This window comes from Lutjanus erythropterus, chromosome 1, assembly GCF_056507025.1.
Source record: "Lutjanus erythropterus isolate fLutEry1 chromosome 1, fLutEry1.hap2, whole genome shotgun sequence".
NCBI lineage: Eukaryota > Metazoa > Chordata > Actinopteri > Lutjaniformes > Lutjanidae > Lutjanus > Lutjanus erythropterus.
Genome location: NC_139317.1, coordinates 9,237,750 through 9,261,686, shown reverse-complemented (window position 1 = coordinate 9,261,686; position 23,937 = coordinate 9,237,750). Strand labels below are relative to the sequence as shown.

Genomic DNA, 23,937 nt, shown 5'->3' with positions numbered 1-23,937 from the left:
GATGTGTTCTCTTGCCCTCTGAATTACTGTTCTAGTTCTACTGTAAAATTTCTCGTCTGTGGTCTGCTGTTATCAATTGCATGTTACTATGAGGATGACAAATAAATATTATATATATTTCTATATATAGTATTTATTTAATATATACATATATTGACTGTACATTTCTCTGGAAAAAAAAAATGTTACAAATTGTTGATTTGCTAGATGTGCAATACTTAATAAGTAGTTAGCCATTGCCAGAGCCAGGTTTTCTTAAGTTCACTGGCGTTCACAGGGTGACGAATGTAAGAAAGAACTTTTTTTTTCTATAGTTCATATTGATTGAGGTGAATCTGCTGACTTCAGTTTGCCTGTTAAAAGTTTGTCTTTTGAACCCTGAATCACACGTGACAAAAACAGCTGCTGTGTTACTCTCTAGTCTCTACAGGTGCAAACTTTGGAGAATTTTGCAGTCAGGCCACGCCCCCAATCAGTGATGTCACAGCAGGTGTTTTCAAACAGCAGCAGGTGGAGATGCTGCGGTGAATGTCGGCAGAGCTGGTACAGTACCTTTTCCATTTGAATTCAGCCGCTACAAGTCACGTGGGACACGTCTTTGATAGTCTGATGACCTGACACAGACTGGTGTTACACCATCGTGTGACTGCAGGGGGCACTGTTGCGTGGTTGTTTATACCTTTGCCAAGTCTTGTTTTCGATGCAGTTTGTTTGTCTGGGGAATTCCAGAAAAACTACTGACACGATTGTCATGAAACTTGGTGGAAGGATGTGACACGGGCCGAGGAAGAACCCATTCAATTCTGTAGTGGATCCAAACCACAGCGCGGATACACAAAGTATTTAATTTTCCACTGTGGTTTAGGACATTTGGCCTTAGCAGTGGTCTGTGCTGTCCGAGTGCCGTTCTATTTATTAATGTTATTCAGTCTATTAAACAGGTCAGCAATAAAAAAAAAAAAAATCCATGTAAAGGACCACAATTTATGTTGATAGTGACATGTCATCAGTTTACCTGTTAACCAGTGCCTGCACTCATTTTTTCAAATTGCTGCATAATTCCAAGTGGTATTTCTACTTGATAAGAACTACAGATGTGTCAACAAAATAGTGGCAAAATGGCTGCAGACCCTCTGTCATGGCAGTTTTCAAAATAAAACAAGAACATAAAGTAGTTATAAATGTTTTTGATCTGGTTTCACTGGAAGAACTAAAAGGTTCCTGCAGCCCACTGTTATCTGTGGTTCCACCATGGATTATTCTGTTGGTGTAAGAAAAAGTGAAGGTTTTATATGTCGTTTTTGTGCATGAAGATACAGCTACGACGGCTTATAGAGCGACAGAAAGGCGTCGTTATTTGTGCAATCTCGGGCTCAACTGGTTTGCGGCTGCAGATTTTTTTTGTAATGGTGGCTGAAATATTCTGCGAGTACTCGAACAATCAGAAGCCCCACCATTAAAGTTCCTGTGGTGAAAATGTGGCTTAAGTTAGCACTGTTTTAATGATGCGACTAAAAGGCTAGCGCTGAAAGTAACGTAATATGAGAGCGCACCGAAACAACAAGACAATAACAAGACATTTTCCGTCCATTCTGCACAAAAGCAGCATAATCATTATGTTCTGTTTATATTTAGTCTTTAAATGTGTTAGCAATATTTTTTAATTTGCAGGTACAGAGTCATATTTTCTGATGGCCTTTGTCAGAAATAGTGACTTGTTTTGTGTTGTGCCTCTGTTGACCTGCACCTGGAAATTAAAAAAATATTGTCATTTACTTGGCCTCCCTCGCACCTGTTCTAACGACTGAATGACAAAAAAAAAAAAATCTATTAAGGATCAAAAGAAGAAGTATTTAAAGTTACAAAACAGAGCATCCAAATATTTTCAACCACTTGGCATTTCTTATATTATTCAGACTAAAATAATGTTGAAAGCCAATACTTACTCACATTAGGGCTTTAACTTATTATCTATTAATCGTCAAAAAAATTACACGACTTTAAAATATGCCAAACTAACTAGTTATTCAATTAGCTATCATAGTAATTTTGCTCATGACAGGACTTCGAACTGTTAGCTCTTGGTCACAGGATATGGTGTAACACTGGCACTGTTTGGTCAGGTTTTTTTTAAGTGCACTCTATAAGCAGCCACGGAAAAACACCTGCTTTTACATCACAAGAGAGGTTGTGACAAAAGTACAAAATGCTCCAGAGTCGCAGCAGCGGTTTTGCGTCGTGTGATTGATGTTTCAGACGTGTTGAAGCCTACAGCTGTGGTCCTCTGCTCCCCGAGGAGATCATCGAGTCTTAATGTTGTTTCTGTTCTGTGACAGTAAAGAACGGTTGAATCTGGTCCTATCGCTGGCTGGCCCATTAACTTTCACAGTGCAGAGTGTGTGGGTTTGCGTGTGTGTGTGTGCGTGCACGTTTGTTCATGTGGTGAACCGTTTTTCTCCAGATCAGCAATATATATCGGTACAGCTATATCACTGGAAGATGTTTCTTTCTTTCTTTTTTTTTTTTTGATTATGACACGCTTGTATTTTTAGTAATTTAACTTGCAAAGGAAAATAATCAGCAGGATGTTCAGAAGATGCCGTTCCGTTAATGACGCACGCCACACACGTCAGTGTGACGACTTCTGAAGCATCTCCAGAAAGGGTTTGATTGGCGGGAATGGGACACAGCTCTTTCTGCTTAAGTTAAAAGGACATTTTTTTAAACTGGATAATTACAACTCATCTCTGTCATTGTACTAGCCAGCTGCTGTAACGAGAGGGAATAAATGAAATGAGATGCCAGGTGTAAGTATTCCAGTCTTTGAAAAAAGTATTTATAGAATATGTACAGCTTTGGCAATATAATAAAGTTGTCGCAAACAAAGCTCAGTGTAGTTCATTGTCCTTTTATGAAGAAAAAAAAAACAGTTTGTATGAAAGATCAAATGTGTAAACAAATGGAAGACAGAATTTAGAGCTTTGAAGATTTATTTTAGCTTTTTGTTTTACAAAATGAAAGTTTGCTCAGTAGTTTGAGTCCAGTTTGACCAACAGCCTGATGAGTAAAATTGTTGAAGAGATAATTTGAATTATTTGAAGTGGGGTTATATGAGGTGTTTATTCATAGTCAGTGTACGTCCCTGGTTTGGAGGAGCACCAGCATGGAAGCTAAGCAGTGTACTGCTGTGGTCAGGGCCAGCAGTATGTAATGTAATTTCACTACCACCCCCCAAAAAAGTGTATGTAATATTTAGAGTATTTTCACTGCTTTACATTGCCATCACACAGCCTTCTCTGACAGGAAGACGTTGTTATATAATATCACTCTCTCTCACTCAACCAGACTCCTTTGGCAAAACAGTTGTCTGTTGTCTGATGACAACAGAGGGTTGAGTACACTGACTGGATAAGTAACTCATACAACACCACTTCTATAAAATCAGAATTATCCCTTTAAGACTGGTTTGATAGAAAAAAAAAAAAGGCACATTATTAAGCATATCAACAAAAGGTTTAAACAGCCACAGAGGATGAACCATCAATCCCAACTATCACTGGTAAATATGTTTGTGAATGCCTGATCAGACTTCACAGGATTGTTTTTTTTCTATGCTTAAAAATAAAACGGTAAGGCTGTAGTGAAGAGGATGGTCTCTGGGCTCTTTGGCCACATGAAAAGATTTGAAACTTAAGATCAAAATGCAGATTCTTCTTACAGTAACAACAGAGAATGAGCTGCACTCACAAATGTCAGACCTCCTAACAGCTACAGAATGAATGGATCATAAACTGGCCATATCGAATCAAAAGCACACTGTTGTTTAATAACATCATAAAAACTGTTTCTGGGTACCTGAAGTATCAGTTTACTTATAGTATATTACAAAATACTTTTTTTTAATCACATAATCCACGCAGGTTTTAGCCATTTTAAAGCTGGTACTCACGTGTTGGTCAAGTGTTTCCCCACATGTTGTATGGGGGGGGGGGGTAAATTTAATATAGCTTATGCTGCTCAACACAAAGAAAATTTACACTTGAAAAGACACAAAAGAATTGTCTTAGTAGAAAAAGGACATTGTAAAAACTCAATTCATCTTGTTTTTCCAGGAACAGAGTAATTTCTAATCATTTGACACCATTCACGGTTCTGTCTGCCACTGGGCCTATTTTTACTGGGAAAATCCATTATCACTTACAGACTATGTGAATGAACAAATTCACGTTTTTTTCTCGTCATGTTTTCTTCTAACGTCCACCTCTACCCTGAGCTCTGATGCACATGCTTCTATGAAGCAATAATGTTGCTCAAACTATGTTTTTGCGATGAAATGAACATCACTACAGTACCTTTCGTCTGTTAAGTATAAAACTGACAGTTTAAATTTACCTCATTGTTTACCTTTTGTGTTTGTCATTTCTTAACTGAACTTCATGAGGAAAACAGAACAGCGGCACAAACAGATACCCCCCTCGTGTTTCTAATTACTTTAGAAACACGAGGGGGGAAAAGTTCTTGTGGAAAGTTGTCTGTTTCCACTTTAAACACAGAAGTGCACACGTCTTTGCAACTGTAAATTTTAAGTGTCACTTCAACCAAATTACACTTACTGCATACTACTTCTATTATAGCTAATGCACTGTGGCTTAAGGCAGTTTTGAATTCAGACTGCAACTCTACGGAGTGAAGGGAAAGTCAAGGACATCACATCCTTTGTGTAGGCACAGGATTTAAAAGTAGAGGTAGCAACATACTGAGATAAAGAGTGTGAACTCACTCCCTCGTTCACTCCTCCCTACATACAGTGATAGACACTCGACTGTTTACTATATACTGTAGCCAGCAATATATATATAGAACTTTTGGGCTCATGATTTATCATCCTCGTACAAAATGGTGGGCAGTAAACATGGTGCTTTATATAGCTGAGTGCTTTCAGAAGCAGACAGAACATGCTGAGCTTAGGATCATATTGTGGAGTACCAGAATGACAGTGTAATAACCTCTTAAATTTAAGCTTAAAAAAAACTCCTTTGACACTTGTCACTAAGACTAACCCCAAAACACCTTTAAATTTGAAAACAAGGTGTTTTTCTTCGTTTGCATTGTAGCGTTGCACTAAATTGCATTTCTGTCATCATTTAAACTTAATTTATGATTCGACGCTTCAGAGTCAGAGATTTAGCTCTTGACTGTTGTCAGACATTTCAGTAACTTTGCACTTCGCCCTCTGTCACCTCAGTGTTTTTAAGAACAACGTTTATCTTAACTTGTAGTTTAAAGCCGCCCACCACCATTAAGATTCTCAGCAAAGGCTGTAAAAGCTACCTGTCTAAATTCTGTTGTTTCTGGCGCTCATGCGTCCCTGTGAACCGAGCTGCGGAGAATCCGGAGGCGAGACATGACCTCGTCCCAGTCCAGGTAGGCTCCCTCCAGGTGTCGCAACATGTCTGGCCTGCTGATGTACTTCCTCCGCCCGTGCAGCAGACGCCAGTTATCAAAGGTCACCATGTCGCCTGAAATACATCAACACCCAAAGATCAGAAACAAGGGTCTGAGGTGTATTTTATTTCATCCTTGTTTTGTCTCAGGGTTCCACATTGCATACTTTTTATTTCTAGTATGTATTGCAGCTGCACTTGTATGTATAAGTACGTACTGTTGTAAGCAGTATGCGTACAACAGTAGGACATACTACTTCATCATAACATGGTGCTGTTAACTTTGAGCATAAATCCATTACAGGCCATAGTTTGAAATTGTAAGTAAAAGGAAAAGTATGTGATTTCTTGTTTTGCAGTGCAGAGCTGGTGAGTCCTAGTATTTTAAGTATGATAAGGAGTCAAATTCAAGCACTTTTCAAGAATTTTCAAGGTGCATTTTCAAGCACCTCAGAGGTTATTGTGCTATAAACAACTAAAATTATATTTCATGATAGAATTGTACAGAAGGGTGACAAATTATAAGAAAACACAACAAAGTTTAATGTTTAACTCTTAACCCTACAGAAATATGGTTCATTAATGAAATGCTTCTTGGTCTTGGAAATAAGCCAGTTAGCTAAAAATGCTAACATCTGAATCTGTCATTAAAGCACATTCAAGCACATTTTCTACACTTTTGCTCAGATTTTAGTTTTGAAAGGTGACCATAAAAAAAAAAAGACATCCTCCTCAGAATACTTTAAATGCCAGTGCATCTCTCTTACTACAGCTTCATGCACAACACTTCAACATGTGGACAGCGTATCAGTCCTGCTGTGCCTGGTTACAGTTGCTAAGCTATAAAGAGACGACTGCTGTTCAGGTGAGATGTTCAGCGATTGGTCACTTCATCACATCTGTATGATGGCAGCTGTTCGTCCCACCTTTGACTGTAGCAGGTTTAAAGTCCTTTTCTTAAGACGTGTTTGGACACGACGTACTAAAAGGTTTGTCTGTAGCACTGAACCCTTTAAACAACCTCAAGGACGCGTCATCAGGACGGATTCTTTTTAACACAGCGGCTTGAACAGTAAGTGCCGTCGTCTAAACGCCGTCTCCCTACTAATGGCACCATCCTGCTACACTCTGACATCCTCAGTGTCTCGAACAGTATCATTACTCCATCTCTGTCCCTGACTTAATGCTGCAGACTCTTCACTGAGCGGTGATTATTTAGAGAGGGTTATTTGGGTAATTTGATTTTTAAGATGACACTGACTCTGATGTCATCGTGACCTTGATGATGACAAACATGTTCTACATCACTGCACAAGTTCGTGTTCTGTTTACTACAAGCCTCAATGACAATCATACTGATTTTTCTTCTATTTTATTTTCATTTTTTATCCGCTGAATCAGAATTTTGAGCATCTCTCAGCCTTTTACGACTGCACCTGTGATTCTGGAGCTTTAAATTTGCGCTTTGTTGTATCAGTAGAGTTCGGAGAGGTGCACACTGACCTGACTCCATCCTGTAGGTGACCACGTTCTTTGGTCGGTTCATGATGTCCACGAAGGCCTTCAGTGACCTGTAGAAGGGCTGCACCTGATGTAAGGGGAGGTCCAGCACTGCGTCTCTGGTGGCGTTGTTGTAGTTTATCCTCTCAACTCGACCCTCAGCATCAACGCTGCTCAGAGAGAAGGGGGGAGGACAAAGTTTAATGTCAAACTAACCTGAATTATGAGTTTTAGAGATGCAACAATTTATTGACAAGACAATAAACAGCCAGAGGGGGATGTAGTGGCATCTAGTGGTGAGATTGTATATTGCAAACAACTGAAAACGCCATTATAAATCTTACATATTAGTCCTTTGAGTCAATTATTAAGCAAAACACTGCAATTATTTTTTAGATTAAACTTGTGTAATCTGAATCAGGAACATAAAATTCCCTTTTACTTTCCATTATTTGAAATTTTTTTCTTAGTTACACAACTGTAAATTAAATATCTTTAGATATATTTTGGATTATTGGTCAGACAAAACAAGCAATTTGAAGACATCATCTTGGACTCGACAGGAATTTCTCACCATTTTCTGATATTTCATAGTCGAAGATTCATCAGTTTGTCAAGAAAGTAATCAATACATTCATCAATTATGAAAATAATCATTGCATCCAGTCCATTCACCCACAAAAGATCAAAAAGATCAGATATCAGATACTTTGACTAAATATCATCTTTTCAACTGATCTCATCTGGTTTTTATGTTTTAGATACACTACATGATCAAAAACTCAGGATCCACAATATGGATTTTTTTTTCTGCCAGTACCATGATACTGATTATTACTTTGTTCTCATGGCCGATATCGATAAGATAACCAATTATTTGATAGTTTTAAAAAGAAGTTTATACATCTTGTGGTTAATTCACACCTGAGGGTAAGGTTATCAGAAGTGTCAATACTTTTTCAATGTCACGTTAAAAACAATATCAAATAATTCAAGCATCAAAACCTTTTTAAAAAATGATCCAAGACCTCAGTTCAGTTCAGCCTTCGCTGTCCCGCCTGAAATTTGTCTGGAAGCAAAACCAGACAGTGTTCAGTGATTTTCTTTTCTGTACCACCACTGTGTGCAGGATGTAGTGAGCAAAGACTGATGATTTAATTTTCCACAGCTCTGACTGAACCAAACCTGACTGACATCGCTATTACAACAGAACAGTTCTGACTCTTCAAATCTTCAAACCTTCATTCATTTTTTCCAATAAATTATAAAAAGACAACTATTCTTTGGCTTTTACAGTGGATTTTGCTTTGGAATACAAATTAAATATTATTATGGCCAAAATGTATCATCTATAATTTAATTATCATAATAATAAATAATGTAAATTTACCATTATCTGCTGATAATTTAGCAACCCAATATTTATAGTGCATCCCTACTAAAAAGTATGTGGACACTTGAGCTGTGACAATTAATCAACTAGTTGTAAACTATTAAATCACTCGCCCACTATTTAGATAATTAATCATTTTTAGCCATTTTCAAAGAAAAAATATCTAAATTCTGTGATTTCAGCTTCTTAAATGTCAATTCTCCAGTTTCTTTCAGATCTTTATGTCAGTAAACTGAATATCTTTGGACTATGGACAAAAAAAAGACATTCAAGGACTTTGGGAAAGACTGATCAACATTTTTCACCATATTCTGACATTTTATGGATCAAACAACCTATCTATCAATCAAAACTGGAATTAACAGATTAATCGACAATAAAAATAACAGTTAGTTGCAGCTCTTGTGGACTCATGAACATCACACCCAAATGTGTGTGTTGAACATCTCATTCCAACAAAACGAATGTTATTAAGCAGCTCTAAACACTCCCCTGTGACGGCTTTCCACATGATTCTGGAGGCCATACTGACTACATTTAGACATAATAATTCTGAACAGCAGATGGCAGTGTCCCATTTCAAATCACACGCTCACTGCTGAGATGTTCCACTGCATCTTTTTTTTAAATGCATGTCATTTCAGTTTTTGCAAGGTCAGAATCATTGCTTCACATGGAGGTAGTAAATGTGTACATACGGGAGTCAAAAAAAAGCCAATCTGCACTTACTCGATGATGCATTTCTTGGACTGCAGCATGAAGTCGCAGAAGTCCATCCCCGTGTCAGTGAAGTCAACACGGAGCGAGGTGAGTGTCCTGAAGGCCTCTGGGTCTTCTCTCCGCAGCTGCTCGGCCATGTGGAAGCCGTCCACGACCTCGCTCTCGCCTCCCTCCACAGCCTGGGTGATGCAGTGCAGAAACTGCACCTACAAAAACACACACACACACACACACACATGCTGCACAAATGCTCCTTTTACAGCCATGATGACATAAAATCCAAATGCCAGCAGTTGAAACAAACTTATAAAAGCTGCACATAAACATAAGTGATTCCATATCTGTTTAGTGCAGTTTAATCCTCTAAATAGACCATAGAAAATCAGATTTTACTCACTCCAGGTGCAAAGTGGAGTGCAGGGTAGTCTGTGTGGAGACTGAGCCTTCCTGATGTGTAGGCTACATTGTTGGCCATGTATTTGTCCTGGACCTGCCATGTATGCCTGAGGACAAAGATAACATTCATTAATAAACTCCTCGTTAATTATTTAACTTTGGCTTTAGAAGATAAGCAGCAACAATTAGGCTGTGTGGAGAAAAGGAAGAGATGAGATGAACTTTGCAGGGATCCCTGAGGGCAAACTGGGCAGCGCAGACTGAAGCCTCTGAAGTAGATACTTCATTGAGATGCAGCAGGAGTCGAGCACTAATGAGGTAAAGTTATCTTCCATGTTCTGTTTGCATGCCTCGTTTGGATGCCCGACTCGTAAAACAGTCTAGTTTCTCCAATGGCAGGCCTTCAGCTTTAGTCTGCAGTCTCTTTACTTCCAGCAGTATGAGCTCATCCGCTGGCAGTGGAAAAGCTTTACGCTCCAAACCTCTGTTCTGACTGAGTGCACCAGGTAATTCCTCTGGCTTAAAAAAAGCTGGAAAGCTTTAAGGTTGTTTTCCTCGTCTCTGTCCTCCAATAATCAGCGCTGCAGAAAGTCAAAGTGATGAAGGGCTAACAGACACTCTGTAAGCGTTTCCATAGGAATAAAATGAATCAAAGCTAGACATAATTGATTGGTGGACACATTTTCCTAAACATTAATTTAGTAAAGTGAGAATCAAAATATCAAGCTGCTTTTTTTCTGGTTCCCTGGAAATGGGATGTAAATAAAGGTCTGTTCTATTAAACTCTCACTAATAACACTCCCTAGGCTCTGCTCCAGCTAAAATATGATCAGTGGAAAATTCAGCAGTTGAAGATTTAGTGGGGAGTCCGATTATTAAACAGTGGCTTGGCTCAGGATGACTGGAGCGAAATGCATGAACGTCACAGAATCTTACCCGTAGAATGTCAGCCTGAGATAGCCAATCCTCTCAGCCAGTCTGGCCACTTGGCCTTGCTCTGCAGGAGCCCCCTTCAGGTAGACGATGCCAACTCGACGCAGGGCCAAGAGCCAGGCCAGCGCCGCCTTATCGTCATGGAGGACCTCCTGGTAGTCGGCCGTGGGAATGCGCAGCTCGGAGTCCCAATGGTAACGCTCTGAAATGAGAAAGCGGACACGGAAGAAATGTCATTTCATCTTTGCGGAGATTTACATACATACAGTAGTTTCTCTTCTGATTTTTGTTTGCCTGACAAGAAATAAGCCGCATCTGCAATGCAGCAACATGAAGCTTTTCCAGCTGACAGTGAGTCTTTGTCCTGTCCTGTAGCTGCTCTGTTGAACAAACAAATGCTGAACATCAAGAACAGAACTGGTCTGTATCATAGCAACTTTATCAGATGCTATAACCACAGCCATAAACCAAACCTGTGTTGGTTTCTTGTTAGGATTGCACAATTAATTGGAATAAACAAAAGCCCTGGCCTTTAAATCTTCACCAGATGTAATAAAACATGTTTGTTTGATACAGACTCCAATAAATGTCACATCATCGTCTCAGATGAAATGAAAACTGTGATGCAAAAATGATCATTCCCACTAATCATGTTGCAATTACAACAAAGTGCAGCTCTACTTCTGGAGTTGAAGGAGAATGTGCATGTTCCGTTTTTAGTGCACACTCACATGTTGCATAAATAAATCTCAACAATCTCAACCACATGTGGACACCATTAAGAATTCACAGACGTAGGACTGCATTTACAGAAATACTTGAAGCGACTCCATGTGTGTTTTTTTCCAGGTTATTCAAATGTAAACTTCCAGTTAGCCATTAGCAAATAGCAGTGATGTAGGTAAGCAGTTCTGAAGAAAGATAGTTGACGGAAGAGGTTAGGCGCGCTTCAACTGACTCACAAGGACTGCAGGCCTGTCCAGTGCTCTCGAGGGCGGGATACTCTCGTCACAGGACAGACTTGGAAAAATTGTTCCAAAAACACTGGAGCAAACAAGAATTGTTTGACTCAGATGAAGATGCAGTGGGAGTAGAAGCATTAATCTCTTAGGGGTGTCACGATTCTCCAAATCCACAATTCAATTTGACTTTTGATTTGAAGGTCACACATCGATCGACAACATTTTTTCTAGCACTGACAGCTATGCCATCGTTGGACCCTCGAGTCTTGATTTGTATAGATCAGCTGAACATTGGTTGAAAACTGTCAATTACATTTTCAAGTCCTTCTTTAAAAAGACACAAACGTGCAGCTGCAGTTTACCAGTAAGCTACGTTATCTCGTCTTTTAAGTGTTGTTTTGCTTTTCTTCAGTCACATGCTGAATGCTTGTAAGTAAGTGGAGTCACAAGGAAAAAGAAATACTGGGAGAATTGCAAATCCTGCTTTTGATTTCAATCCATTTTCAATTTAGAAAAAAAAAGAAATTGAAATGGAAATTGAAACCCCGTCAGATTATGTGGTAAAACATTTTTAGAAAGGCCTGGGAAAAGAGCATTTTGTTGTTAAAACATACATACTTCGACCATTTTATTTAGGGCTGTTTTAACCTCCGATACTGTGTTAAATGCTGGTATCGGTGAGCGAACCCGTACCACATAGTTTATTAACTCTCAAACGGGACCCTGCAGTATCCCGTACACCATTTTTTCCCCAGGATGGTGAAGTCATGTTCGATGGCATTCATTCTCTGTATGTATTTGTTCACGTTTAACCTGAGCCATGCAACTATGAGTAATAAGTAATATACATTTGCTGATTTTTAAAATATATATTTTTATTTTTTATGCACTTGTATGAGACTGGTACTCAGTCTTGAGCGATCGGGTATCGGAATCAATATCAGAAAAAAAAAAGGTATTGACTATGTATGATTATATTACATTATATTTTGAATTGTCATCTTGTGCCAAAGTTTTCCTTTACATAAAAATGACACTTACCAATATAAACTGATGCAGAAAAAGAACACGGTGGTACATAAAAAACCCCACCAGAATGCAGAAAATTAAGTGTTTATGCTCAAAATTTCCTGGGGGAGGAGCCCTATTTTATAAATGCCCCTCCCCAATTTTGAAATGAAAACTACTTTCTTAAGTGTTCTACGGGCAAATAAGGCTACAGCAAGGGTTCTTTTTTATGTCAAAGACCCCCAGAATTAAGCCACAGACCCACAGTTTGAGAGGATTTTGTCTTCCCATCTGAGTATTTCATATTGATGTCCAAACAAACTCACTAAAAACAGCAATCAATCAAAACTGCCAAACCCTCTGTGTTCCAACTTTCTATGCTTCCTTTTGCTGGTGACCCCCTACAACCCTCTCAAGGACCCCTCGTGGACCTCGACCCCAGTTTGAAAACAACTGGACTAGTGTCAAAGGACACTATTCATTTAGAGCTTAATAACTGGTCCCAATTCGAAAAAAGGCTCTGCATGTGATAGCCACTCTACGCACTTCAGGATGAATAAATTGTTGAGAAAAATCAGCCTGTCTCTGTCAGACAGACAGAAGTGGAAAAAATCCTCCCACAGCTCTCCACCCAGCTGGCTCGACTCGTTTTTCCATGCAGCCTCTCTCCAGCGACTTCCACAGAAACAGCTGCTAAGTACATTTGCGGGGAGGAGGAGGAGGGTTTAACTGAGGAGATTGTGTACCTGTCTGATGTTTGTGGCTCCTCCCCGTGTCTCTTTTCAGCACCCACCAACTTAAAAACAACTTTCCAAACGGCTGCAGTACAAACAGATTACAAGGCTAAAGCCTGCAGGAGATGGACACACAGCAGGACGAAGCTCTCTGAACTTCATGCATAATTTATCGTCCTCTAAAGTGTCCAAAACATTAAAAGACAATGCGACTGTTCACTGTGAAGGCCGTAAAGATTTACAGTTGAAACAGACAGACTTTAACTGTTGACGAGGAATTTCAGCGAGAAGCACTCAGATGCAACATCAGTCAGAAACACAGTGATCATCATGACTCGCAGACCTCCCTCCAGGCTGTTGTCACAAATAATCAGCTTCTGGCCGCACAGTTCAAAGGGTCAGGAACCCCCTGCTTGTTAAAACTTGTCAAGAGGGCGGAGGGAAACGGAGACAGAGAATGAGAAATTGGGGCAAAGGTCAAGCCTGAATGTTACATTTACTCTTGTGAAACTGGACCAGGATGCCTTGCACAGGCACGGTGGTGTTTCAGCCCCGAGGTTTAGGGTGTCACCTGTGACAAAAGAGGCTACAGCGCCGGTCGCAGTGTGCATATACATCAGCTGTGCAGTTCTGGCTGCAGTTCAGCTCCAATCTCATTCCAAACACTCACCACGCTCGCTGCTGTCGAGTGAGATCACACTGAGGCTGTCGGGTCGAACAAAAGATGAGAACTTTTCATGGATATCTGCCTTTTCATCGTGTAATGAGCTCCTCACATGTGCTTGTTTTTAACTGAGAAGGCTAATCACAGATCTTAGATGTTAAGGATCACAAGGAGGCTCTTTTTTAGTCTCTTGTTGGCTCACATTGGTGGCAGATTAAAGAACAACAAGTGCTTCATTGCCCGAACTGCTGTAGATACAAATCTGGTAAAAATTTAGGGCAAATAAACAGACTTTCAATCGTAGAAAAGTACATTTATTCAAGAAATGTACTTCCATTTTATAGTGTTGTAAAAAGCTTTGAGTGGTCGATAGACTTGAAAAGCACTATATAAATGCAGTCCATTTATTCTACTTCACCGTATTTCAGAGGGAAATACTGCAGTTATTTGATGGGTACAGTTACAGTACTGGTTATTTTTCAGATGAAAACATACGATCCATTCAGTGAATAAAATGTATTGCATCCTTGTTAGACTTTTACTTGCTAGACTATAGTTCTATAGTTGGTCCTTTGTAATCTTTGGTCTGGTCGGTTGTTGTAAGGTTCTGATTGTGCTTGTAAACACAATGTTCTGTTCTGTCATGATTTTAATAGGTTTCCTTTCACTGACGCAGCATCAATGAAAGGAAACATATAATTAAATGCAATCTGATGTTGTTTGTACATCTGAAAATGCTGGTGGCTGTATATATTAATGCATTAGTGGTAATAATCCAGTGATGTGAATAAACACAGTGGAACGTGCAGTTCTGATGATAAGAACATTTGACCCTGAAGTTTATTTTACTAATGGCATTTCTGTAGTTTTACTTTAAATTGAAACTGAATGTAGATGTTATCCCACTACTTTATCACATTAATATGCATCTTCCATCAGCTTTGTGTAACTTAAAAGCGAGTTTTAGCTCATTGTTTAGCAACTTTAATGTTTTGGGTTACCCTCATCACTCTCATAGCTCATCTGTTTTACTTGCAACAGGCAGCTGCTTTAAATAAACAAGCTCTAAGGAACCACTTACCCTATCTACTGAGCACCAAACTGTGACTAGCTGGCGAACGTAGTGGAGCGATTAACAGCTAAAGGGCCAGTGCCCAGTTTTGACCAAAGTTTCAAGATCAACTTTGTCCCTTGTGCAGGGGGTACATTTAAGGGGTACGTTTAAGAGCGTTGCATAAAGCCTCTTATTTTGTCTCCTTTTAAAAGTGTTTAGGGTAAGGCTGTCATGGTAGTGGCTGCCATAATACAGTTAATGTTAACTTCAGTTACCATGGTTACGCTTGACTCACATCATAGGACAGCATTACTGATATGACTTAATAAATGAGACAGAGTTAATGTGTGGCTAGTGCAAATATTACCACTATTACAATTTTGACAATAATTATAAAACATAAGTGAATACTTAGAGCAAATACTTAGAGATCAAACATATAACATAAAGATAATTGTAGGAAATCCTTTTCTTTTTCTAAGGGCAACCTTAGCCTAAGTAGCTTAAAGAGAGTGAATATTAGACTTATATTCACAAGGTGGCCAGAAAAAAAAAAAGCTCCGTAACTGCTCTAGGGCCGCAACTAATGATTATTTTCAGGGTTGAGTGATCTTTTAATTATTCATTTTTATATTTTCTTTATTATGTAAAGTGTCGGTCAGTGTTTCCAAAAGTCCAAGATGACGTCCTTAAATGTCTTGTTTTGTTCAGAACACAAAGATACAAAGATATTCAATTTACTGTCACAGAAGACGGTAAATTGGCGACTGGAATCAGAGAATTTCGACTTCAATTTCGACTTTTTTTTCCTTAAAAAATTACTCAAACTCATAAGTCCATTATCAAAATAGTTGGTAATTAATTTACTAATCAATTCATCAGCTCTAAACTGCTGAATGTGAAAATAAGCATAACATGTCACTGCCCCCAAGTGGCCAGAGAATCGGCTATTTCAGGTTGAAGTTAATTTGCTCCTCTGAGTGAAATTGCCGTGGTTCTCACAGGAAGGACTGTGCTGGCATGTGCTTGAAGGAACACCACTGACAGTCTGACAAGATAGTATATGTGCATAATCCCCTCTCCTGTTTCCCCGTTGGTCGTCGTGGTCTGCTACAGTGGCTTTTCCAGATGAGGAAACCTGAAGCCGCGGCTCCTGTGGCTGTCAGGCAGCTCATGGCAGTTTGGCTCTCCCCTCACTGTGCTCTGTTTAAGCTCAGAGGGCTGCGTCACTCTCCTCTCTGCAGCTGGGAGCACCTTCAAAGCTCAGTCTGAATCACTGCAGTTATCCGGAGAGCTTTTGTTTTGACTTGGTTAAGTTTTATCACAGAGCTCAGATCAGCTCACTTCAATGGACCGTCTGTGGTACGCACAGCGGAGGGCTCACAGCCAGATGGGCACAACCGGCCTATTTAGAAAGAATAAGCTTTAAAAATTAGATTCAAGCTGTTGTTCATACTGAAAGCACATTTAAGATATTTTACTTAAATAAGATAAGACCACATGGCATTATTTCAGCTACAATTTGATCCCTAAATATCCCATGTATTTCATTTTAGTGATATGTCAGTATCAATAAAGCCAGCTTTAGAATGTAACCAGGACGTCTACATGTATCAGCAGGTTACATCTAAGACTTTTTTAATGCCAGTGTGCACTTACGGTGCAAGTAAACATCAAATGTGGAAATATAAGTCTTCTCTAAATACCAGATATTCTCGTATCAAAATTATAAGCAAAATGCTAATAACTGGTTGAGTAATAGAACGAATATGTTTATTAGTGTGAAAAAATGTCCTTAATTATGGTAATCACTGCAAATGTCCTTCTGACAGAGTTTAAAATGAGGTAATATCAAGATAGAATTTCTAATTTCTATGCTGAGAGTCATTGAGACCCCTGCATTATCACTGTGGTTCTCTGTTTTATATTTTATAGATGGCTTTTAAATAAATAGGTTAACGCCACTCTGTCTCATTTAGCCTACAGACAGTTTCTTGTCATAATGAAGCGAACGAGTTGGACAGTTGTTTACTCTGCAATGTTTCCAACACATTATTTAGCCAATAACATTGCTCATATTTATATTGTAAATAGAGAATGTGAGTGACCGTGCAATGTGAATTATCAGCTGCAATGACATGAATGAGACTTGCTCTGAAATATGAGATTAACATCCGTCCATTTCAAACGATGTAACCAACATACATCCATATTCATCAGACGTCATGCACACAGAGTAAAAAATTAGCCCAAAAATGAAGGAGAGTTTTGGCCTAAATCTTCATGGTAGATCCTTGGCTTGTCGCCATGTTCATGTGCATGTGTACATCATCTGTACTGGGTGTGTGTGATGTGACGTATGCACGTAGAAGTCTTTACCAGAGTGTTTCCATTTCATGCTATTTTATACTACTACTCTTCTACTCCACTACAGTTCAGGGGAAAATATTGTAAATGTTACTCCTCTTTGACAGCTGGAGTTACTAGTTACTTTAAAAATTAAGAGTTTATATACAAAACATATAAAATATTATGCATTTTTATAAATGGAGCTACCCAACAGTAGCTATACGAGACACAAATATAGAAAATAGTGCCTCAACCAACTGTAGCAGTGAAATGTTACTTTACAGGTTAATGCATAAGTGATGATAATCCAATAGTTGTGCAACACTAAGAGAGCCACTGTCCTGCATCATGAGTACTTGTTCTTTTGATACTTTTCATTTTCAATGCAGTAATTTTACCTGGAAAAGCATTTTTACAATGCAGTATTGCAACCTTTAGTGAAAGCTGAGAGCTTGCAGATTCCGAACATCTTCCCTCAACCTCCACTTCAAAGCATGTAGGAGAAACTATGGTGGCCTCAAAACTCGCAAAAAAATGCAAAATGCCTCATCTGGAGCCGGTGTTTGTTTTTGTCACTTCTGGGTTATTGTAGAAACATGCCAGTCAAACATGGCAGACTCTGTGGAAGAAGACCCAAACCATCTGTGGATATAAATGACTCATTCTGAAGTCACAAAAAACATTATTCTTATTTTCAGGTGATTATACACTAAATAAACATACTTGTGAATATTATACTTCATGACTGACATATGTCCCTTTGTCTTTGTAATCACAAGTAATAAATCATGAACACTGTTCCATTTCTGTTAATGCTGTGTTAATGTTTAATGTGTGTAACTGAATACAGACCAGCTCTGATTTGAACCAAGTTTTCACCCCATGTATGCTTGTGTTTTCACAGTGCACATAATGTGTGTCTGTATATCAATGGAGCTGCAAAAAAGTCACTCCACCCTCCACTAATGCGACAAACACACCTTTATCTGTGAAACATGCCTGGAAGACAGAGCGGCCAACCTCTGCATTCCCAGTTTGGAGGAGACAGAGTGAGCAGTGTTTCCTCACTGGAGAGCTGCAGGCCCTCCACGTACTAATCCAAACTCAACTCTTTCTCCATCAGCAAATTCGGGTTCCCAAATTTCTACTGAGCCTTGCAGTAGTTTGTCAAATTACGTCCCTTTTGCCAACTTACGCTCAATGCTTTCAGTATTATTTAAAGTGCCAGGCAGGAGGTCTGGCTTGCCAGAGACATGAAAAATCCAATCATTATAATCACCAAGCCTTCCGTGCAGTCTGATGTAAAGGTGTTGAAATTTCAAAAGAGATGACAAAGAAAAGGGATTTAACCCAAATATAGTTGATCCGTGAAGGAATTACAGGAATACACTGTGAAAAATAAACTGTGTGTGGGTGAAAAATAGTGAAATTTGTTGAAAGAAACCCCAACTTCTCATGAAAGAGACATCCAAAATGTGTTAGATTTGGATGACCACCAGTATTTTTGACAAATCTGAGATGTTAAAGTCATCATCAGTCCATTATAGCACAGGGCACAATGATAAAAGCTAATTTGACAAATGAAAAACACTCAAGTCATAGTTTACAGTTTAGATTCCTCAAATACCTTTCAGTTTGATAACAGCATGTACACGTGTATGTAAGCACGTGTTCGTGAGTGGAGCTCTGCTGAAGCTGTAAACGGTCTGTGAAGTGATGGTCAGGTTTGGAAAAACACAAGTTTTTCCATGGATGGACCTCCGCAGCTATGTTTCCAGGAGCCTTTCTGTCAACTGACGAGTGATGACATAGAAGCCTAAATTCAGACCAGATGGCAAAGGGGGAAGACCAGCCAGCCAGGGAAATGACAAATCAGCTGCTACTTGGCTGAGTTATAGAATCAGTCAGTAGACTTAATGGAGAAAAGTCCAAACTCAGCTGAGTCCATTTAGGAGAGCGTCGGACCAGTTGGTCAGGAAGTTTACGATAACTGTCCAATCCAAATGACACACTAATTGACGTAAACTGTAGGTGTTTGAAACGGGAAATGAGAGCAGAAAATCCACAATGCCACAAGACACAATACTACTGCCAAAGGGAATTAAAAAGAAACTTTCCTTCTACAAGTGAAAAGCAAAACTTAACATTTAAAAAAGTGAAAATTAAACCTCTTCCACTCTCCTCCTCCCTACCATAGCACAAATTTTCCATTCTTTTTTTAGGGGTAGATGGCACGTCAACAATATACGCTGCAAAGAAGTGGTATGAATCATCTGAAATCTGGGAACCTAAAAACTATTTAAGATGCAGCTCAATTTTTTTCCAGCCACAAATCTATAATCAACAATTTTTTAGTAAGCATCTATACAAATTTTGAAAGTTCAGAGAATATAAAGGCTTATAGAACATTATACAGGACGTATATGACGACCATTCCAATGCCCAATTTTGCCTGATAAGTTGCTGCAGCCATTTTGGGGTTGATACCATTTATTACACAAATTTGGTGAATAATTTAACCATTCCTGAGACTAAAATTTTAACAAATAGTCAAAAATACCTCCAAAATACCACAGTAAGACACCAAAACCTTGAGAAACACCACAAAAAAAAAATCATGCTGTTATTTGGTGTCAGAAACTTTTGACATTTGGAGACTTCAGAAAGAACTGCATTTTTCAGCGATTGAATGGCAGCCACTTCTGTTCTGTGAATTATTCAGAAACCACCTTATTGTCAGTATACCTAAGAAAGCCATCCCTCCCGTGAATGCCCCAGGTCTACAGTTTGTGGTTGTGGAGTTTCACAAGGCTGTAATTATCCCAGAGGCCACAGTAGGTCATTTTATACAGTGGGGACCAAAAAATGGTCTCACTAGAATGAAATGGCTACAATGGGGACTAACATCATCACACGAATCCACACATGCACTTCCAATACTCTTTAGGGACTCCAGTATGCAGAATGTTCAGATACACCAAGAGATGAAAATAATATTGCCTGAAAAAAAAAATCATGTTTCTGCCCAAAACTGCATGGAATTAGCATAAAGTGTGCATGTTGGTAAAGATTCATTCAGAAATATATAAGGTGAGAGGTCAAGGACGTGCCAGTTTTCCCTTTGCCAAAATGAAGTCTATCTTTGGAGCGTTATTCAGCGCCCTTCCAGACAAGCTAGCATTACATGGTTATTTATATGATAAGACAGTAACGTTGGCCGAGGATGTGGAAACCCGAGATGAGCAGAAAAGATAATAATCAATTAGAATAATGGCAAAAGATGCTTTAAGAAAGACATCTTAAATGTACAACCAGCAAAGTAAAAGTCAAGCAGAAAGGATTTAAGGTTTGAGTGTTTCATGTATATTCAAAGACTTCATTTTTAGCTCCTCTTAAGACTTTTCTAAACAGCCGGATATACTTCAAAACTTTTGTGGACACCAGTGGCTGGTTAGACAGGTGTGTCTATACATGTGCAAACTGGTCGTGGGTTTTCATTTTGGTCAACACATGGACCACCACAAAGACTAAAACAAAGATCCTCTTAAACACAGGCAAAATGTACACGACCTTTACGTTTATGTGGATGCAGAAATTATTATTATTAGCTGTATGGTTTGGAGCAGAAGAGGTAGAAACTGCTGCATATTTTTTTTCCCTGCACTTCAAAACTATATAAAGGCACATGTATTATATATTATCTATAAATATTTAGTCAAATCTGTGCAAAAACAAGCATAAAGAAAAAGGCCTTTGAAAAGGGTGCAATGTGCTCATCTTCTGGTCCTGGTCAGCACTCAGGCAGCAGGGATCTGGATCCACATTAACTGATTTATGATGTCTTTTGGTAGACAAGATAGAAGCATTACACTTGTCAAGCCTGCTTAAGATCATCTGTCGGTATTGGTATCTATGTATATTAACAAGAACCACAAATAGAGACTACTATAAAGTACACACTGCTGGGGAATATTTTCCACCTTGTATTTGGGGCATGTATGGCCTTTTTCAGACTTTTGACAGCTTCACTTTTTTCATAATGCTAAGGCTGATTAAGAGCAGACAGATGAGGTAAAGACATGGTGAAGTGCCGGGGTTTTTTTTGACAGACAATCTACAGCTTAAGGTTAGAAAATTTTCACATTTCTTGGCTCTGTATAGTAACTAGGGATGTTTTTTTGGCAGGAAAGAGGAGGATATAACAAGAACAGCTGTTACAATGAAGAAGTCTCATCACACCTAAAGTGTCATCATTGTTTCCTGTCAATCAGACTCTTGAGAAAAACAATAAAGCTCACAAAATGTGTCCGGTATACTCCTTTCAATGTTTCCTAAGCTTTTAAATACTTGCGGTATATTATATGACTTTCTATATTTGAGGGACAATAAAAGCAGACATACAAAGCACACTTTAGACAAAAAACTCCAGAAATAGTAAAAATGTGTGTTCTTTGTCATTAACTGTTAAACAGATGCAAAAAAAAGGCATAGTTTGCAAAATTTTCCTACAAAAAATGATTCATAGAAACATAATCTCTTTTAATTATCACTTATGAACCACTAGCACCTTATGTCCTTTTTTTAATCATTATTTTACTGCACTCGAGATGCTTTATCAACCCAAAAAGAATGGTATTTGACTTCCTGGGAATCAGGCTCAACAGTCAACTATCTTTCTGGACAAATCCTTCTGATTCTACCTTTAAGTTGTTTGTTTTTCAATTCCACGTGCTCAAACCACCATTCAGCCAGCCTTGATGTGTAAAACCGCATGAAATTTAGATCTCCAGATCAGGACGAAATGCAAAAAGGAGGCTGGCGAAAAAAGGCCAGGCAGTGGTGCAACTTATCGATGCACTTAATCTGAGCAAATGACTCAGAAATGACATGGCATTATGCCTTGTTGAGGGCAAGCAATTCAAACTGTTTACTGATTTAGAGAATGGTCATAAAGGAAACCTGGAAAGAAGACAGACTCCTTTTACAAACTACCTATGTGAGCTGCTGGGTAAGCTGCTGGAGCTATGTGTTTAAGCGTATTTTTACATTTCCAAAAATCCATTTAACCTGTTTCACACCCCTCTTTTAAACACTAGTGACATGAGATTAGTCATGATTCCCACTCCGACTAAATAAACATGACAAGCGCAAAATGGGAGGCCTGAGATGATGTCATGGTTCAAATATTAAAAGCATCTGGCAGGCGTTTTTGAGTAAATTACCGACAGATTTATCGGTGAAAGGAAGAGTCGCTGTAGATAACGCTGTGAGTGACATAAGCTTTTGGTGTTCCCGAGAGCAATTTAACATCATCACTCTCCTCCCAGTGATGTGAAAGGTTCAAAGTGCACATGTCCTGAAAGTCCTGAACACACATATAAATAAATCTGACAGCAGCAGCTTGCTAATTTTTTGATTTAAGATGCCAACTACTGAGTGGCCCATAAAGAAGTTTGTCCAAAGAAAGTTGACCAAAAGCAATTAAAAACTAAAACATAGTGTCCTTACAATAACAACTGTATATTAAGATGTTAGACATTTAATGAGAAAATATCTGTAAGAGCTCTTCAGTCACAAAAACCAGGCAGTTTGAGGTTAAATTCCTGGTTACACATACCTACAGGCTCAGGGATTTGTTCGCTCCCAAGGAAGGAAATACTGACAACGGCGAGCTTGTGTTTGGTAAGAACATGCAGATCTTTTCTTGACCCTCACTCTAAATCGGTTTTCCATATGGCAGAGACAGAGGGGGGTCTGAATGAGGCTCACATTTATACCCACATCAGCCTTTCACAAGGTCCACTGCCTTGCACTGTGTTTCTCATGAAGACATACTGGCCCCCGTTCAGTTTTGTCTGGGGTAGATGTGCTGGGACAATAAACGAAGTAAAGATGCTGACGAATCACATGTGCATTCAATATGCCACAGTTGACATTTGAAAATATAGAGCTACCTGAAGAACTGACAGGACAGTTATGATTCATGGAGAGTTGAGCAAAATTTACTGCCTGAGAATGATGGAAAATGGGAATTTTCTCACTAATCAGATGATGCTTCACAGATGCTTCCTATCTTAAATCTATAGATATGAAGAGCCTAAGATAGTATTTTTCCCAATTTTGGTATTACAGAGGCTTCAGACTTCAGGAATCTTACCTTTCTTCATTATATTTCATCTCAATTTAGGAAATCCTAAATACTAGTGCAGCACAATTAATCACAATCAAATCAAAATCGCAACATGAAAACATGTTTGTTTGGTATAATCCAAAAATTCCCACTAATTGTATTGCATATTGCAATTTCAGTCAAATAACCATGATGTAACTTTTTTATCACATCCTGCAGCCCTACTAAATAATCAATCCAACATCACTTGTCAACTTTTATATGTGTTATCTAGCAACCAACACTAGTCTTCTCATTTCGTGGAGCTAAACATTTGTAAATGTTGTTTTTTCTCATTTAAACACTGTAAGAGCTCCTATGATTAATCAATTATTAAATAAATTGCAAATATTTCAATAATCAATCAAATTAATCAAGAAAACAATCGACAGATTAATCAAAATGATCAAAAATGGAGCAAAAACAACAAAGGGCACTTAACTTAAAGACAGATGAGTTAGAGGTATTGGTAACATCTGTAGAGAAATCCAAAAGTTCTTTTGGGAAAATTTACAGCTCTGACTTGGCAGATAAAATAAACAGAATAAGCTGAGACAGCAGATGCAATCTCCACCTTATCCAGCACCCATTGTGTAAAAGTAATAAAAGAG

At 38.7% G+C, this 23,937-nt stretch overlaps 1 protein-coding gene across 1 annotated transcript in view; it reads right to left on the bottom strand.

Moving 5' to 3' along the window:
• Positions 1-4,773: 4,773 nt before the first annotated feature.
• Positions 4,774-23,937, bottom strand: part of bbox1 (butyrobetaine (gamma), 2-oxoglutarate dioxygenase (gamma-butyrobetaine hydroxylase) 1) — a 31,655-nt gene continuing 12,491 nt past the window's right edge. The window contains exons 5-9 of the mRNA XM_084735713.1: positions 10,390-10,588; positions 9,455-9,560; positions 9,067-9,263; positions 6,948-7,114; positions 4,774-5,519 (exon numbers count right to left, since the gene is read on the bottom strand). Coding sequence (XP_084591839.1) covers positions 5,359-5,519; positions 6,948-7,114; positions 9,067-9,263; positions 9,455-9,560; positions 10,390-10,588 — 830 coding nt within the window. The 3' untranslated portion in view covers positions 4,774-5,358. The remainder of the gene's footprint in view (positions 5,520-6,947; positions 7,115-9,066; positions 9,264-9,454; positions 9,561-10,389; positions 10,589-23,937) is intronic.